Source organism: Rhineura floridana, chromosome 6 (genome assembly GCF_030035675.1).
Source record: "Rhineura floridana isolate rRhiFlo1 chromosome 6, rRhiFlo1.hap2, whole genome shotgun sequence".
Classification (NCBI taxonomy): domain Eukaryota; kingdom Metazoa; phylum Chordata; class Lepidosauria; order Squamata; family Rhineuridae; genus Rhineura; species Rhineura floridana.
The window spans coordinates 2,480,763-2,500,817 of record NC_084485.1 but is presented as its reverse complement, the minus strand read 5'-3'; the positions used below and the strand labels follow the sequence as shown (position 1 = coordinate 2,500,817).

At 43.8% G+C, this 20,055-nt stretch overlaps 1 protein-coding gene across 1 annotated transcript in view; it reads right to left on the bottom strand.

Annotated features, from left to right (window-relative positions):
- The window catches only part of CTNNBL1 (catenin beta like 1), a 139,699-nt gene extending 121,232 nt beyond the window's left edge, over positions 1-18,467 (bottom strand). Inside the window, exon 1 of the mRNA XM_061630757.1 lies at positions 18,341-18,467. Coding sequence (XP_061486741.1) covers positions 18,341-18,370 — 30 coding nt within the window. The 5' untranslated portion in view covers positions 18,371-18,467. The remainder of the gene's footprint in view (positions 1-18,340) is intronic.
- Positions 18,468-20,055: the final 1,588 nt, after the last annotated feature.

Here is a 20,055-nt window from a genome sequence, read left to right as displayed (position 1 = left end):
CATTGGTTCCACTGTCATAGTGCTCTAACAGTTAGGAAGTCTTTCCTGAGGTTCAGTTGAAATCTGGCTTCCTCTAACTTGAGCCCATAATTCCTTGTCCTGCACTCTGGGATAAGAAGAGATCCTGGCCCTCCTCTGTGTGACAACTTTTCAAGAACTTGAAGAGTGCTATCGTGTCTCCCTTCAGTCTTCTCTTCTCAAGGCTAAACATGCCCAATTCTTTCAGTCTATCCTCATACAGGGGAACTATTTCACATGATTTGGAAACTATACTTCTCTTAATGCAGCCTAAAATAGCATTTGCCTTTTCTGCAGCCACATCGCACTGTTCATATTCAGCTTGCGATCAACAACAATCCCAAGACCTTTCTCGCATGTAGTATTGCTGAGCCAAGTATCCCCCATTTTATAACTGTACATTTGGTTTCTTTTTCCTAGGTGTAAAACTTTGAACTTATCCCTATTAAATTTCATTCTGATGTTTTCAGCCCATTGCTCCAGCCTATCAAGATCACTTTGAATTTTGTTTCTGTCCTCTAGAGTATTAGCTATCCCTCCCAATTTTGTATCACCTACAAATCTAATAAGCATTCCCTGAATCTCCTCATCCAAGTCATTAATAAAAATGTTGAAGAGCACTGGGCCCAGGACCGAGCCCTGCGGTACCCCGGTTGTTACCTCCCCCCAGTTTGAGAAGGAACCATAGATCAGCACCCTTTGAGTACAATTCTGTAGCCAACCGTGGATCCACCTGATAGTTGATCCATCCAGACCACATTTAGCTAGCTTGCTAATCAGAATATCATGGGGCACTTTGTGAAAAGCTTTGCTGAAGTCGAGACATATTTATTTTATTTATTTTTTTATTTCATTTCATTTTTTTATTTCCACAGCATTCCCACAGACAACCAGGGAAGTTAGCCAATCAAAAAATGAGATAAGATTAGTCTGGCAGGATTAGTTCTTGATAAATCTATGTTGGCTTCTAGCAATCACTGCATTGTTTTCAAATGCTTACAGATTGACTGTTTTATAATCTGCTCCAGAATTTTCACAGGGATTGATATCAGGCTGAATGGTCTGTAGTTCCCAGGTTCCTACTTTTTGAAGATAGGGACAGCACTAACCCTCCTCCAGTCAACCAGCACTTCACCCATCCCACACAACTTCACAAAGGTAACACAGATTCTGAGAGTTCTTCAGCCAGTCAATACTCTAGGATGCAGTTCATTAGGCCCTGGAGATATGAACTCGTTCAAAGTTATTAGGTGTTTCTTGACAATTTTTCTATCAGTCCCAAGCTGTAATCCTGCCCCTTTAACTTCACACTTGCCAGGAGTGTCATAGACCCTTTTTTGGGAGAAGACTGGGCCAAAGTAGGAATTTAGCACTTCTGCCTTTTCTTTGTCATCTGTCATCATTTTGCCATCCTCATTGAGTAGCTGTGCCACCATTTCTTTTCTCTGTCTCTTACTACAGATGTACCGGAAGAAAGCTTTTTTGTTGCTTTTGGCATCTCACGCTAACCTCAGCTCATTCTCAGGTTTAGCCTTCCTGACACCATCCCTGCAATTCTGTGCTACCTGCCTGTACTCTTCCTTTGTGGCCTGGCCTTCCTTTCACTTCCTGTGTGTATTCTTTTTTCAGTTTTCAGGTCATCTCTAAGCGTTTTGTGAAGCCACATTGGCTTCTTCTGATGTCTTTTCCCTTTTTTCCTTGATGGAATTGTTTGCAATAGTGTCATTAGAATTTCCTTTTTTAGAAATCCCCACCCATCTTGGACTCCTTTTCTCATTAGGGTTGGTTGCCATAGAACCTTACTTATAATTCTTCTTAGTTTATTAAAATCAGCTATCCTGAAGTCCAGAGTATGTGTATGGCTACACTCTCAGCTTTTGCTTTCTTTAAAACCGAGAACTCAGGTATAACACAGCCACTCTCCCCCAGAGTTCCCATAACTGCCACTTTATCCATTAAGTCATCTCCATTGGTTAGGATCAAGTCCTCTAGTTGCTTCCTCCACTTTCTGTAGGGGAAAGTTATCAGCAACACAAGTAAAAAATTTCTTGGAGGGGATGCGTTTGGCAGAATTTGTCTCCCAACAGATATCCGGGTAACTGAAGTCCCCCATTGCTACTACATCATGCCTCCTCAAAACACTGGCAATTTGCTTTTCAGAAGTTTCTTCCCTGTCTTCTCCTTGATTGGGTGGTCAGTAGCAGACTCCAACCACCATGTTCTTTTTATTCCTTGCCCGATTTATTTTAATCCAGATACTCTCGGTGGAGCTACCAAGCTCATCCTCCAGTATGTCTGTGCAGGGATATATATTTTCAACATAGAGCATAACTCCGCCTCCCTTTCTATTCCTTCTGTTCTTTATTTTAACAAGTTATATCTTTCAGTCACTGCATTCCAGCCACGAGAGTCAGCCCACCAGGTTTCAGTTATACCTATCAAGTCATATGTATCCTCCTATATTAAGAATTTGAAGTTCCTCCTGTTTATTTCCCATACTCTGGGAATTAGTATGGAGACATCAAAGACCACGTGATTTTCGACCTGGCTTCCTTCCTACATTTTTATGAAGACTATTACTGTGCCACATTAGAGCTATTCTCTTGCTTCCTGTTGTTGGGTATAAGCCTTCGTCAATTTTTACCTCCAAGTTTACATCTCCCTCCCCCTTAAGATTTAATTTAAAAGCCCTCCTGATGAAGTTCTCTATGCTGTGACCAAACACATTCTTCCCAGTCCTTGTGAGGTGCAGCCCATCACTTGCCAGCAATGCATCTTCCAGGAAGCATGAGCCCATGGTCCCAGAATCCAAATTTCTCACATCCGCACCACGTTCTTAGCCAGTCATTCACCTGGAGTATTTTTCTTTCCCTTTCTATTCTCTACTAAGTACTGGAAGGATGGATCAGAAGACTATCTGGGCCCCAAAGTCCTTCAGTTTCCTTCCCAGAGCTTCAAAATTTGATGTGATTTCTTCGTAGCTCTGCTTGGCAGTATAATTTGTTCTTAATGTATGAGAAGAAAGGGATACATGTCAGTGGGCTTCATATGTGATGGCAACCTTCAGTTGCATGTTCCTCAAAGTTGTTATTTAACACAGACTATCTACTTTTTTTTGAGAGCCAGTGTGGTGTAGTGGTTAAGGTGTTGGACTACGACCTGGGAGACCAGGGTTCAAATCCCCACATAGCCATGAAGCTCACTGGGTGACCTTGGGCCAGTCACTGCCTCTCAGCCTCATGAAAACCCTATTCATAGGGTCGCCATAAGTCGGAATCGACTTGAAGGCAGGACATTTACATTTTATCTACTTTTTACAGGGCTAACCAGTTGATGGAAACTTTTAAAATGTCGGTGTTTAAGAACAAGAACAATAAGAAATTAAATAACTCTTTTTGGGGATGAAGTAGATATACGCAGTCTTGATATACAAGTGAGACCTGCTGCCAATTGTTGTAGTAAATCCTCACCGGCTAATAGGAGTGCTCCAGTTCAGGAGAGCCTCCTGCAGAAGATGGTAAGCTGTAAGGGTCTCAAGCAGGTTAATTCACACCTATCCCCAATCATCTATGTCTATTTTCTAGCCAACACTCAACATTCTGTGGCTTCTAGAGACCACAGTGCATGCTCAGTTTTCACTATGAGGTTTTGTTTAGCGCCCCCCTTTTTATACTTCTGCATACCCTGGAGTTCACCCAAACTTTCTGATATCCACCTCTTATTTTTTTCAGTGTTTCCACTGGGTCTCCAAACCTGCCAGCTCATCAACATGAAAAAAGAATTTAAACACACTTGGATGAAACGGATTATTTGGATCCATACCAATTGGGTTTCAGGACTGGACATGGAACTGAAACAGCCTTGGTCGCTCTGGTCGATGATATGAGGAGGGCACTGGATAGGGGAGAATTCACCTTCCTTGTCCTCCTGGATCTCTCAGAGGCTTTTGATACCGTAGACCACGGTATCCTGTTAGATCGCCTGGAGAGTTTGGGATTGGGAGGCACAGTTTTACAGTGGTTCCACTCCTTTCTTTCTGACAGGCATCAACAGGTAGCATTGGGGGAGGAGGTTTCAGACCTTGGCCTCTCAATTGTGGTGTGCCACAGGGCTCTATCCTCTCTCCCATGCTATTTAATATCTATATGAAGCCGCTGGGGACAATCATCAGGAGATTTGGGCTGCAGTGTCACCAATATGCGGATGACACTCAGCTCTATCTCTCGTTTAAATCTTCACCAGAGTCTGCTGTGGAGACCATGTCCAAGTGCCTGGAATCCGTGAGTGGATGGATGGGAAGGAACAGGCTGAAGTTGAATCCTGATAAGACTGAGGTGCTACTCGTGGGAGACAAGGGAAGGCTGGGAGATGTTGACCTGGTGTTCGACGAGGTGAAATTGCCCCTGAAGGACCAGGTCCGCAGCCTTGGGGTTGTTCTTGATTCCAAGCTGTCCATGGAGGCTCAGATTTCGGCAGTGAGCTGGGCAGCTTGGTATCAATTACACCTCATTCGTAGACTGCAGCCCTACCTTCCTGCTCATCAGCTCCCACTGGTGGTACATGCCCTGGTCACCTCTCGGTTGGATTACTGTAATGCGCTGTATGTGGGGTTACCCTTGAAAACGGTCCGGAAATTACAACTTATACAAAATGCTGCGGCTCGACTACTTACAAACTGTCGCCGCCGGGAACACATCACCCCAGTGTTGTTCGACCTACACTGGCTCCCAGTTATTTTCCGGGCCCAATTCAAGGTGTTGGTATTAACCTTTAAATCCCTATACGGTCTCGGCCCAGTTTATCTGATGGAGCGCCTCCAGCGCCACCAACCATGCCGCCCCACAAGATCAGCCACACAGGAGCTTCTCTCAATCCCGCCAACTAAAACAGCTCGGTTGGCGGGGACAAGAGAGAGGGCATTTTCAGTGGCGGCTCCCACTCTCTGGAACTCCCTCCCGTATGACCTTCGGCATGCCCCTTCCCTGAATGTATTCCGCCAAGCTTTGAAGACCTGGCTCTTCAGACAGGCCTTTGGGACTTACGGGGAGGGTTAAATTTTTACGACGAATAGCCTACTACTCTGTACTGGAACTGTTTTATTGTTTTATTGTTTTATTGTATTTTATGATGTATTTTATTATGATGTAATGTATTGTTAAATTGTACGTCGCCTAGAGTGGCCATTGGCCAGATAGGCGACCCACAAATTAAATTATTATTATTATTATTATTATTAAAAAAGATGGTTCTCACAATGTTTTAAAACTTTGTAATTTCAAGCAAAACAAATGTCTTACTTCATCTGGGCAATGGCTTCCCACTACCCAGTCTTCTCTCCGCCAACACATCTCCTGTGCCTCTCTTGGAACAGTATGCAAGGGCAGAGCTTTGCTAGGATTTACCGGCTCGTCTCGGATGAAAGCAGTCCCACTAGAAATGGCTTATCAACTGTGGGAAATGTGGGAAGGCTGTAAGGTAAGGGGGCTGTGAAAAGGCCATGTCCTGTTGAAATGGCTGTGGGATCACCACACACAGATTTATAGGTTGTTGCTTACCAGAGCAATCTCAATCACTTTGCACTGGCATCAGCAGACAGAGCCCACGATCCATCCTTGTCCTCAAGCATCACACAGGCATTCTGTTCTGAAATCCGAAATGGCAATTGGGAATCAACTGACTGTAGTAGCACAAATCGGCTTTTGGCAATCATGACAATTGCTTTCCCTCTCCCCTCCCAAGATGAATTGGAAGAGGAACCCTGGAAATAGCTGGACTTGGCTACAACCCTCTAATTACCCGATGTAATCAGAAACCAGACACATGGGGTATGGGCAAAACCTTTCTGGGCAAAACAGCAGCAATATTTAATCATCAGTCTAGGCCATCTGCAACTGTTTAGCCACGTCATATAAAACTTTATGGATTCCTGAGCCTTTTGTAAACTGCCAGGTGCTATACTCAGTGTAATTGCATACTCTGTTGCATTCAGTGCCTTCCCTCCCTCTTCTGACCAAATGTTTGGTGCTAAATTAAGAGGCATGGTGCCCAGCATTGCCCAAGCCAAACCTGGCATGGAGGCAGCACCCCTATTTGATTAAACAGAGCATAGATTAAATGTTTAGAGAAGAGATATCCAGGACAATCAAAATGGGAAAGCAATTAGTCTGGCTGGCTCAGAGAGAGGAGAGCAGAGTTTCTAAGGAACTCAGCCACACAACCATCAAAGGCCTAGGGAGCCATCCAAATAGTGCTTCTGCACAACCATCAATCCATTTCTGCACAGGACTGAAAGCTTCGCCTGGAGTAAACACATGACACCTGGAAGCAAACTCTAAGTCAATGCACCAGAATTAGCTAGCCTCGAACTGGGAACACAGTACAAGTTGGCTTCCATTTAATTTGGCTGCTAGCCATGTCAGCTAAACCATGCATTTCTCCTCCCCGTACACATACTTACTGGAGACAGACAGCCATCTCCAACTACTGACAGTAGTGCAAACAAAGCATTCTGTTCTCCAATCAAGAGGGTGCAAACAAAACACCATTTTCCCCCATGACTCTGTGGAACAAAGATATAATATGCACGATTGGTGCAACCAAACATTACCTCAAGCATGAAGCAATGAAGGACACAAGTGCATCCACATCGTTAAGTGCTATTTTAAAACAATTTGCTCAACATAGATACGCCAGCTTTTTTTAGAACTGTTTCAACGGCACCGGAGGGAAAGGAGCTGAACACAAGGCTGAACAAAATCAATGGAGGCCGTGCGGCATCTGCGCTTGGTACAAACCGGTAACACATGGAAAATGACACAACACACTTGGAGGCTTTACCATCCGATACAAGCCAGGAGAAGCAAGAGCATCCAAATGGCATGTCCACAACAGCACCTATTTTCTGTTGTACACCACTTCTGAAACATTTGTTGGGAAGTAGTTTATAAATCCACTACATAAATAATCACTGATCTTATAGGAAGTGGAAGATTCCAAACCTTAGACCTTCCAGAGGATGCTTCAAGTTTGGACTTACAGTTTACCGGAATCATTAAGTAACTAGAAGTCTGGCAGGAACAAGAGAGCCATGAAGCCTCCCAGCAACAGCCACTCACAGACTCACCCACTGTATTCCCAACAGGTCCTGCACGGCAGAAGCACCAAGTAGGTGCATAACAGGAATCTGATCCCCAGAAGCGATTCCACCAGATGACAGGCAAGGAAAGCAAGCCTCACACAACAGGGAAGGCAAATGCTCCCCAGAGTATGAGTGACAAGCTTCTGATGCGATGGGGCTATTTCACTGAAAGCTGCAGATGGACCACCAAAGCGCAACACAGGTCAAAGCCTGAGGCCCTCAGAAGTAGACAGGAGAGGAAAATGGGCAACTTTGCCTTCAAGTAACAGCCAAGCTATGCTTTGAGGACGGACAAAAAAATAAATAAATGTTTATTTTCCCCAGTCTCACCTCTCTGAGAATTGGGAAGAAGGCCCGGAGGCGTGGGGAGAGAGAGAGAGATGTTGCAGGGATTTGAAATATGCCTGAATAGATGCAGGCCCCTCTCTTTTCACTGCGGGAGCTTTCATTTCTAAAACCAGGAGGGAAAAATATGAGCAAAATCAATCTTCTTTTCCAGACGAGCTGTTGAAACAAGCAAGCTCGATGAAATACAGCACAGCATTACATTTTCTAATGTTTTCCATGCCACATGCAAATTGCATCAAAAATACTTAGAATTAAATAAGAGGGTAATAAATAATAGCAAAACCCATGGAAACTGAAGAAATAAAGACAGGAGAAAAATGAATGTTTTCACTTGGGATTAGAGGCAAGATGAAGAGTTTGTATCAAGTGCAAAATGTACATGAGATGGGGAGGAGGGGCAGAGAGGGAGGGAAGTGATGGAGGGAGAGGGAAAAACATCAACCATCTCTGAAGATCCAAATGCTGCAGAGAGAGAGGAAAGGGTTGCTACAAAGATCAGCAAGAGAAAGACACTTCAGCAACGTTTCCAGGAAGCCTAAAACATGCACAGAAACAAAGTCGCCAGAGGCAGTTTCATGTAGGAACTAGGCAACTGGCTTGCAGCTTCTAGAGGTTAGGATTACGCACAAGACGAAAAGAATATTCTAAAGCATCCTTTGAGAACCTGGTGCCCTCCAGATGTTTTGGACTACAGCTCCCATCTGGCTGGGGCTGATGGGAATTGTGGTCCAAAACCTCTGGAGGGCATCAGGTTGGTGAAGGCTTTTCTAAAACAAAAGAAGGTACAGCTTCCCAAGACCGTGCAAAAGAAATCACACATTGTTATCCCAGATGGTGACCATTTCAGCAATAGGACCCCACTCATATGAAGGGTTACGTTCCAGCCCCCTGCTAAAGAGCGAAAATTGCCAAAAAGAGGAACTCCGTCAATAAAATGGCACCCCACGCTCAGCTGCTGAGCGCGTCATGCCGAAAAACACCGTAAAAGCAGAACAAGCACCGTATGAGTAGGGCCTTACTCTAACTGAAAACCGCCTTATTAGCGGAATGCTGAAAAGCAGGCCACTGAAAAGCGGGGCCCTACTGTACTCTTGGAATTTAAAATACACCCAACTACTCTCAGCCTCTATCAGAGCAGTGAAGATAAGCATTTTCCCAGGTGTGACTGGAGCCCAGGAAACATCACGGTTACAAACGGAAGCTTCCCCAAACACATTCCCAACTGCCAGACTCTGTGGAAATCAATCTAGCTGAACCTCCCTTAAATGAGAATGTCCCCCTGTAATGACTCTGGCTAATGCTTTAACTGCTTTTGGCTTCCCACTGAACTGCCAGATGAAGAATAGGCTTGTTCGAGCATGAAACTCCAGGCCCTGTGTGAATAAATAGATCAGAACACTGTTATAAAAACATCAGGAAAGGACGTATTGGAGGTGGCATTGCTTTACATGTAAAAGAAGACACTGAATCCAGCAGGATAAAAGCCCCTGAAGAGGCAGACTCCTCCGCAGGATCATCACGGGTGGTGATACTGCACCCCAAGAGTAACTTAGTACAGTGGAGTTCCAACATCCCCCTGATCAAAATGCTCAGGGGGATCTAGAGATGAGAAATGAAATCGAAGAAGCATCGAAACTAGGAAATGCAGCAATGGGTGACTTCAACTACCCTGACATAGACTGGCTACATATGTGTTCCAATCATGACAAAGAGGCAAAAGGTCTAGATACCCTAAATGATTGTGTGCCCTAGAACAGTTGGTCACAGAACCAAACACAGGGGCGGTGACCCTGGACTTAATCCTGGACCCAGGACCTTGTGCGAGATGTTAGTGTTGTTGAACCATCCGGGAACAATGATCATAGTGCTATACAATTAAGCATGCATGTAAATGGCCAATTGCCTAGGAAATCCAACACAATCACCTTTGACTTCAAAAGAGGAAACTTCACAAACAAGAAGGGACTGGTAAAAAGAAAATTGAAAAACACAGTCCAGAGGGTCAAATCACTCCAAAATGCTTGGGAGTTGTTTGAAAACACAATATTAGAAGCTCAACTTATACCGCAGATAAGGAAAGGTACCACCAGGGCCAAAAGGAAGCCAGCATGGTAAAAGCGGAGTGTCAAAGAAGCTATTAGAGGCAAGAAGGATGCCTTCAGAAAATGGAAGTCTTGTCCGAATGAAGAAAATAAAAAAGGAACACAAACTCTAGCAAAAGAAATGCAAGAAGACAATAAGATACACTAAAAAGGAATTTGAGGAGCACATTGCTAAAGACATAAGAACCAACAATAAAAAAAAATAATTACATTCAAAGCAGGAGACCATCTAGGGAGGCAATTAGACCCCTGGATGACAAGGAAGTCAAAGGTGTGCTAAAGCAGGATATGGAGATTGCAGAGAAGCTGATTTTTTTGTATCTGCCTTCAGAGTAGAAGATGTAGGGCAGATCCTTGAACCTGATGTAACTTTTGCAGGAAGGGACTCTGAGGAACTGAGGCAAATAATGGTGATGAAAGATGAAGGTCTAGGCTTAACAGACAAAATAAAAACTGGCAAATCACTGGGTCTGGATGGCATGCATCCGAGAGTTCTCAAATTAAAAAGCCATATTTCAACGGAATATCACAGGAGTAGCACATTTTTAATAACATTTCTCACATTTTCTAACAGCCAGACAGGTGGCTTGGAAATAAATTCCATTCATCACATGAAGTAGGCTCATTAGAATGTATTGAAGATACAGATTTAAGTTTCACAACCATCTTGTCAAGGGTGATAGAAGACAAAAGAGAAGTAAAGCAGATATAATTTTGGGAACCTGAGGCCCTCCAGATGTTGCTGGGCATACTGCCATGGTCGGAAGCAGTATGCTTCCAAATTCCAGTTCCTGGAAATGGCAGGAGGGGAGACTGCTCTTGCTCTCAGGTCCTGCTTGCGTGCTTTCCATGATGGGCAACTGGCTGGTCACTGTGCAAACAGGATGCTGGACTAGAAGAGCCACTGGCCTAATCCAGCAGGCTCTTCTTGTTTGCTTATTGCAGCTCCCATCATCCTAGACTGCTGGCCATGCTGGCTGGGACTGATGGAAATTAGAATCTAAAGTCAGTTGGAGGGCCTCATGTTCCCCATCCTTAATATAACCATGTAGAAGGGAGGAATTATATACTCTTAAGCGGTTCAACCTCACAAAGAGAAAGACGTAATATTCCCATTGTATAAATTGAGGTCTGAGGGGATTTGATTGCTCAAGGCTGCACAATAAAGGGGCAGCAACATTTTCCCAAGCACCTGTAAAACAGCATGTGATCTAAGAGTTCTAACACAGAGAGTCCCTTGCAGGTCACATAGGACAGTGCAGCACACCCAACAGCCTCTGCAGAATGACATCTGGGATCAGACACCATTTTCTGGGTTGCTCAGATTAGTAGAGCAGAAATGCCAGGCCTGTGCGCTGTAGCAAAGAGGGGTTTTAGGAGAGCAGCTCTGAATTTTAAACTGCTCGTTTAGAAAAGTTGAGTTGGATTTTATGCCTTATTCTTTTATATAAGGTGCCTTGGGAACCTTGGATCGACTTGGCTGTCTGAGTTGGGGGGGGGCAGCCACTGCCTTGTGGTGGTTCCAGTCCTACTTGGATGGCTGTTTCCAAAGAGCAGTGGTTTTTTTGTGGGGGGAGGGATGCTGCTTGGCCCCATGCAGTCTCCAATGTGGGGTTCCAGAGGAGTTGATCTTACTCCCCCGTGCTGTTTAACATCTATATGAAAATGCTGAGTGGGGTCATCTGGAGATACGAAGTGCAATGCCATCAATATGCGGGGGACATGCACCTGTATCTCTGCTTTATTTTATTTATTTGTTTATTTATTTATTATTTTATTTATATCCCACCCTTCCTCCCAACAGGAGCCCAGGGCGGCAAATAGAAAAGCTAAAAACACTTTAAAACATCATAAAAAGAACTTAAAATACATTAAAACAAAGCAACGTTAAAAACATTTTTTTTAAAAGCTTTAAAAACATCTTTTTTTAAAAAAGGGTTAAAATATTAAAGAAAGCATATTAAAAGCAATTCTAACACAGACGCAGACTGGGATAGGTCTCAACTTAAAAGGCTTGTTGAAAGAGGAAAGTAGCTGCAGGTATGGCAGTAGATGTGCTAGATCAGTGTCTTACTTTGGTAATGGACTGGAGGGGAGCCAATAAATGAGCTCAATCCAGGTAAGACTGAGGCACTGTTCGTGTGAAATTCTCTTGACCAGGCAAGTGGGATGCAAGCTCTTCCAGAAAGGGCTGCACTGTCCCTGAAGGAGCAGGTCTAGCCTGTAGTACTTTTGGATCCGCCGTTATTGCTGGTGGCATCAGTGACCTCTGTGACGCAGGGTGCCTTCCATCAGCCCCGGCTGGTGTCTCAGCTGCAACCCTGTCTGGAGAGGGACAGCCTAGCTTCTGTATTACTGCAACCCTTTATACATAGGGTGGCTGTGGAAGACAGTTTGGAAACTGCCGCTAGTGCAGAATTCAGAAGCCAGATTGTTGTCTGGGTCCAAGAGGTCTGAACATCGAACACCAATTATGGCCCCACTGCATTGGCAGCAGCTGATTTAAGTTTCTGGGCTCAATTCAAAGTGCTATTTTTGACCTATAAGCAGGGCTGTGGAGTCGGAGTCGTGGAGTCGGAAGCAATTCTGGGTGGAGTCGGAGTTGGTAGAAATGTACTGACTCCGACTCCTGCTTCAAAATAAAAAATTTCATAGGAATTTAGGAACGTTTTCTTGTTCAGAAATTTTAATCAAATAAATATATTTTATGTTCTATCAGTCTAGCCTGATGATTCACGTGGTGGTGATGAAATGCCTTGTGCTACCATTTTACTACAGTAAATTTGTTATTACTAGTTAATATACATTTGCCATTTATGAAGGAGTTGGAGTCGGACAGTAGACTCCACAGCCCTGCCTATGAAGTTCCATATCTCAGGGCCCCAATACCTTAGGGACTGTCTCTCCCCATGCGAATCTATCTGTACCCTGCAATAGTAATCAGAGGTGCTTCTTCATGCGCCCCCTCCAATCAGCCTAGGCCTCTGATTGATTAATAGGAGAGCCAGTGTGGTGTAGTAATTAAGGTCCTGGACTAGGACCTGGGAGACCAGGGTTTGAATCCCCACATCGCCATGAGTGCACTGGGTGACCTTGGGCCAGTCACTGCCTCTCAGCCTCAGAGGAAGGCAATGGGAAACCCCCTCTGAATACCACTTGCCATGAAAAACCTATTCGTAGGGTCGCCATAACTCAGGATTGACTGGAAGGCAGCCCATTTCCATTTACTATGGTATGATTTTGGCCTATTTGTGGTGTTCTTCTTTTAGTTGGGAGGGGTAGTCTTCGCCCTTTTTACAGTATGATTGGATAAACGCTTTCTAAATAAAATCTGTCTTTTTATTCTATTTTCCACTGATATATTTGTTTTTAAATGTTCGTAAGCTTTGTGTGCTTTATGGATCTGTAAGCTGCTTTGAGACACATTTTGTAGGAAGTGACAAATAAATGAAAATAATACTAACAGGAATTAATTGAGCTGAACCACTCTGCCCCCAAATACTCCCCCACTTGTGTCTAAATTTCAGGTTCAACAGAGATCTTTACCAGCGCAGCTGCTCTACAACGCTACACATTAAAATTGTGGCTTCGGCCCACAGTGGGTTCTTCAGACAAGGGTCGTCTGTGAGAAAAGAGCTGCCCACCCAGACAGGGACCCAGCATTAGGAACTTGGAGAGGAAAGGACTTCCGGGAAGGGTGACTTCGCTTGTGCCTGCTTTTGAGACGGACTCCCGCCTCACAAGAAGCTTATTCAGATATAAATCAGTCAGAACATTTTTTTTTTGACTGATGAAATTTCTCCCGGGCAGGGAGAAACATAGAGATCAACCTCAAAAGCCTGTTTTTGTTGGGAGGACTGGATTTCATTAATTTATGAGAAAAGGTTCAGCCAGCAATGCCGGACGGACTTCCGAACAAGCTCTGTCTGATTAATGCAATACGTTTATCTTTTCTTCAAAGAGAAAACGTACTAACAGGCAAGCACCCTTCTTTCTATTATTTTTTTTACTTGGTTTAAATTGTTGCAGCAAAAAGAGATTTGTCAAATGAATCAGCTTTAAAGAACTTCTGGGTGAGCTATAACTCTTCTCTGTTATTCACGAAATTAACAGCTTATCTCTGTTTCTATTGCAAAAAGCTGTCCTGGAAGTGCATTCTAAAGATATAAACAGAAGAGGGATTTCTATTCCGAGGAGAAAAAAATAAAAAATATGAACTTTGGAACATTATATTGTCTGGGACTATTCTCTTTTTGGTCTATTTTATTTTGACGAATCTGCTTCTTCACGACGCCACTAACTGTTTTGATGCTGGGAACTAAATTTGTTTTGTATTCTTGAACATAGAGAGATAAGGCAGGCAGCTCTGTTTATACTGTGATGTCATCAAGCCTGGAATATTAACCCAATTGTTGCTGAAATAAGAAGTGGTTCTTCTTTATTTTTGTTTTGTTTTGTTTTCGTGGTTTTAAAAATGGCAATCAAGAAAGTGGCTGAGAATCTGGAAGTAATTATGTTTCAGAAAATAATGGATGAGATTGAGATAACGAAACAAACCCTGCGACAGGGCAGTAAGGAGCTGAAAATTGAACTGAGCAAAGTGACACAGGATCTTAAAGAAATAGGGGATCCTGTGAGAGAGGAGAATGAGATCAGAGATGAGAAAAGAAAAAACAAAGGAAAGATACAAGCCCTGGAGATTGGAACAAATGTGGAATTGGAAAAAGATCTGGAGTTTATGGATATTAGAAATAAAATCTACTGTTTGGAACTTAACGTTATCTCTGAAGAAATTAATGAAGATATTAGAGATAAAGTTATCAATGGCTTGGATAATCTTCTGGACTGGAATGACGTGATGGAGCTTGATATAGAGAAAATCTATGGAATTAACTGCAGCCATGTGACAATGGAAAAACTCTCAAGAGATGAGCCAGTGCATTTTGTAAAAAAGAAGAACAGAGATATGACTTTACAACAATATTTCAGCAACTTATTCAGAATTGATGGCAAGAAAATATTTGGGATAGAGGAAATTCCCATCAGACTTATTATATGACTATGGCTATGACAGCAAGATTATTATGGAATACTGATAATGGAAGATTGGACACTGAAATTACTGGACTTAACAGGACTACTGAAGATGGAAGATGGAATTAATATGGATAATGGAATAATGGCTATTGAAATTATTGGACTTAACAGATTTGATGAGATGGATTAATCGATATGTTTATTTGGACTATGGTTATGACAATAAGATTATTATTATTATTAACGAGATGGATTAATCAACATGTTTATTTGGAGAAAAATTGACAGATATATTTCTTAAAGAATTGAAACCTCTCTTTGACTTTTTGTGGAAAGAATAAAGTAATGGCTATGAGATTTGATGATTAATTAAGATAACTACTGGAGGAAAGTGATTTTATAATATAATTTAAGAGACAGGATTGTTATATATTGTAGACCTATAACTGATTTGATCTGCGACAAATGGGAAGTCAACATTTTATTTTTTTGTTTAATCATTTTTGTTTTGTTTTTTTGTCTTTGAATGTTTTATGATTTTGTTTTGTTTGTTTTATGGAAATCTGAATAAAAATTATTGTAAAAAAAAAAAGGAACTTGGAGAGGAAAGAGCCAAGTGGAGAAAAGCGGATGTGGGTGGGAGAGAAGGAAGAACAGGGTCACAAAGACGAGATGGAGCATCCTTCCACCCACTGAGCCACAGGCCCACTCTCTTACCTCCAATGTTTAACTACTTACTTATTAAAAGATTCATATATATATCTGGACCCATTTCAATCGGGCTTTCGGCCGGGGTTTGGTACAGAAACGGCCTTGGTCGCCCTGTATGATGACCTCTGTCGGGAGAAAGACAGAGGGAGTGTAACTCTGTTAGTTCTCCTTGATCTCTCAGCGGCGTTTGATACCATCGACCATGGTATCCTTCTGGAGCGACTTACGGATTTAGGAGTGGGAGGCACTGCTTGGCGGTGGCTCTGCTCCTATCTCGGGAATCGTCTCCAGAAGGTGATGCTGGGGGAACATTACTCGAGTCCCTGGGTACTCCAATATGGGGTCCCGCAGGGTTCAGTTCTGTCCCCCATGCTTTTCAATATCTATATGAAGCCGCTGGGTGAGGTCATCAGGAGTTTTGGAGTGCGTTTCCAGCAATATGCTGATGATACGCAGCTCTACTACTCCTTTTCATCTTCGTCAGGTGAGGCTGTTGATGTACTAGACCGCTGCCTGGCCGCGATAATGGGCTGGATGAGAGCTAATAAACTGAAACTCAATCCTAACAAGACTGAGATGCTGTTGGTGGGAGGGCCCTCTGCCCAGATGGTTGACGTTCGACCTGCCCTAGATGGGGTTACACTCCCCCTAAAGGAGCAGGTACGTAGTTTGGGGGTCTTATTAGATCCTCTCCTGTCACTTGAGGCTCAGGTAGCCTCGGTGGCACGGAATGCATTCTACCAGCTTCGGCTGGTAGCCCAACTGCAACCCTATCTGGACAGGGAGAATCTCGCCTCAGTTATCCATGCTATGGTAACCTCTAGATTGGACTACTGTAATGCACTCTACGTGGGGCTACCTGTGAAGACGGTTCGGAAACTTCAGCTAGTGCAAAATGCTGCGGCCAGAGTTCTCACTGGGACAAAGAAATTTGACCATATAACACCTGTCCTGGCGCAGCTGCACTGGCTACCGATATGTTTCCGGGCCAGATTCAAAGTGTTGGTTCTTACCTATAAAGCCCTAAACGGCATCGGACCGCAATACCTGGTGGAACGCCTCTCTCGCTATGTACCTACCCGTTCACTACGCTCGACGTCGAAGGCCCTTCTCCGGGTCCCAACTCATAAAGAGGCCCGGAGATCAACAACTAGATCTAGGGCCTTCTCGGTGGTGGCCCCCGAACTATGGAATGCCCTCCCAGACGAGATACGCCTGGCGCCTTCTTTGTTATCTTTTCGGCGCCAGGTAAAAACCTACCTTTTCGCCCAGGCTTTTTAAACATTTTAAATTTAATTTTAAACCTAATATGGATTTTAATTTATAAACTCAATGGCAATTCTATTTTGGATTTTTATCATGTTTAATGTTTTTATAATTGTATTATATTTTTCACACTTGCTCATATTTTAATTGTGATTTTATTTGTTGTACACCGCCCTGAGAGCTTTCTGCTATAGGGCGGTCTAGAAATGTAATTAAATAAATAAATAAATAAATAAAATATACCTCTTTTCACTTTAAAAGCACCAAAGTACATTTACAAAGTAAATAAAATTGCACCAAACTACATCAATAAAGAGTAGAGGACACTTAAGCCAACATTAATGGCTAGCAAATGCCTGTGTGAATAAAAATGCTTTTCTCTGCTGGTAGAGAGACGCAAGAGCAAAGGTGCTTGCCTGCCATATCTAAGCTTTGTTTTGATATATTTTAAAGTCTTTTAAGGTGTTTTGGAGTATTCTCAGTGTTTTTATTTGCTGCCCTGGGCTCCTACTGGGAGGAAGAGCAGAATATAAATATAACAAATACATAAATAAATTTGTTATTGCTGTATGCCTTCAAGTCGATGACAACTCACAGTGACCCTATGAATCAGCGACTTCCAATAGCATCTATTATAATCCACCCTGTTCAGATCTTATAAATTCAGGTCAGTAGAACTTCAGCTTGTGATGGTCAGGATAACAATACTCTTCTCAGGGGACCTCTTTTTAAGGACATGAACAGAGCCTAAAAGTCTGCCTAGTCCAGCATCTGGCTTCCAACAGGGACCACCCAGGTGCCTCTGGGAGGTTGTTGAGTCTACAGGCCGAGAACTCTTAGAAATAAGAACCTGGACTTAAGGCTACGGTTGTTAAATGTAGAGGTTCATTTCAGAGTACCTTCCTTGCTCACAGTTACATACAGACTACTGTACTTCCTTCCAGTTGTTGTTATGTGCCTTCAAGTTGATTACGACTTATGGCGACCTATGAATCAGCGACCTCCAAGAGTATCTCTCATGAACCACCCTGTTCAGATCTTGGACGTTCAGGCTTGTGGCTTCCTTTATGGAATCAATCCATCTCTTGTTTGGCCTTCCTCTTTTTCTACTCCCTTCTGTTTTTCCCAGCATTATTGTCTGTTCTAATGAATCATGTCTTCTCATGATGTGTCCAAAGTATGATAATCTCAGTTTCATCATTTTAGCTTGTAGTGACAGTTCTGGTTTAATTTGTTCTAACACCCAATTATTTGTCTTTTTCATGGTCCATGGTATCCGCAAAGCTCTCCTCCAACACCACATTTCAAATGAGTTGATTTTTCTCTTATCTGCCTTTTTCACTGTCCAACTTTCACATCCATACATACAGATCGTGAATACCATGGTCTGAATGATCCTGACTTTAGTGTTCAGTGATACATCTTTGCATTTGAGGACCTTTTCTAGTTCTCTCACAGCTGCCCTCCCCAGTCCTAGCCTTCTTCTGATTTCTTGACTATGGTCTCCATTTTGGTTAATGACTGTGCCAAGATATTGATAATCCTTGACAAGTTCAATGTCCCCGTTGTCAACTTTAATGTTACATAAATAAATAACTACTATAAATATACCCAGTAACCACGGAAACTCCACAGGAACCTTCCCCCCCATGCCGACGCCCCCGCGCTGGCATCGGAGGATGGGCTCTCCCTCTCCCACCGCCAGGCCCACCTGCCTCACCTGATAGCTGAGCAGCTCCCCCACGTCCATGCCGGCGCCCCTTCCTCAAGCGACGCGGCTTCTGCCCGCGTCTTCCGGACTGTCGCAAAAGAGTCGCGAGGGCTGCCGCAAAGCGTGCAAGGGAAGAGTAGGGAGCCTAGGGCCTCGCCGCCGTAAAGCGCGCGTCTCCCACGTGCCGCCGTAAAGGCCGCTCCGCGGGACCGCCAGCTGGGCCCGGCCGTAAGTATGGTACTACGAGTGCAGAGGACGTCCCGGCTGGGAGGATGTGGCTGTGCCTCTGATCCAGTCTCCGTGGCAGCCCCGCTTTGAAATCGGGGCGCTTGTAAAGGGATGAGGAAGAAAGGGGCGGCGCCTCCTTGTAGTTATTGTTCCCATTTTGCAGATGCAGAATCAAGGCTGGGAAAAAGCGTCTTCCTTGCTCAAGACCCGGCCAAGGCGGTCTCAGGAGTGACTTCACAAAACAAAGCCTTGGCTCGGGTTTCCCTGGGGGGCATCTGGTTGGCCAGTGGGTGCTGAGCTAGATGGGCCCCCCTTGGCCTGACTCAGATGCTGCTGCTGCTGCCGCCTGCAGGACTCTTCTCAAGTTCTTCTCACACACACACACACACACACACACTATTATTATTTATAGCACAGTGGGGAGGAGAGCCTGGTTGGGAGTCCAGAGTCTGTAAGTTCAAATCCTCGCTTGAGTCTCCTGGGTGTCAAGGGCCAGCTAAAGATCACCCCACAGGGAGTCGCTCAGGGGTTACTGCCCTGCCACCTGTGCATCCGTGGGCAAGCTGCATAGTCCCAAGGAGGCCAGTTGCCCCCCAGCTGGCAGTTGCGGACAAGGTAGGGGCTGGCTTGCAGGCCCTAGCCAGCTGGGGAGGACTAGCCTCAGAGGGAGGCAATGGGAAACACCCTCTGAATACCGCTTACCATGAAATCCCTATTCATAGGTCGCCATAAGTCAGGGTCGACTTGAAGGCAGTCCATTTCCATTATTTATTTATAAAAATATTTGCATATCACTATTTCATTAAAAACATCAAAGTGGTTAACAACATGTTTAAAACAACAACAACCATAGAATGTTTTTTTAAAAATATTAAAAATACAATAGAAAGGTTAACTGTTGGGACATAAAGGAAGCCACAGACCTGAACTTACAAGATCTGAACAGGATGGTTCATAACATGATCTTGGAGGTCGCTGATTCATTAGGTCGCGATAAGTCGTAGTTGACTTGAAGGCACATAACAACAACAACACACTGTTTGGGGGGGGGGGGACATCCGCATTTGGAATACTGTGTACAGTTCTGGTCGCCTCATCTCAAAAAGGATATTATAGAGTTGGAAAAGGTTCAGAAGAGGGCAACCAGAATGATCAAGGGGATGGAGCGACTCCCTTACGAGGAAAGGTTGCAGCATTTGGGGCTTTTTAGTTTAGAGAAAAGGCGGGTCAGAGAAGACAGGATAGAAGTGTATAAAATTATGCATGGCATTGAGAAAGTGGATAGAGAAAAGTTCTTCTCCCTCTCTCATAATACTAGAACTCGTGGACATTCAAAGAAGCTGAATGTTGGAAGATTCAGGACAGACAAAAGGAAGTACTTCTTTACTCAGCGCATAGTTAAACTATGGAATTTGCTCCCACAAGATGCAGTAATGGCCACCAGCTTGGACGGCTTTAAAAGAAGATTAGACAAATTCATGGAGGACAGGGTTATC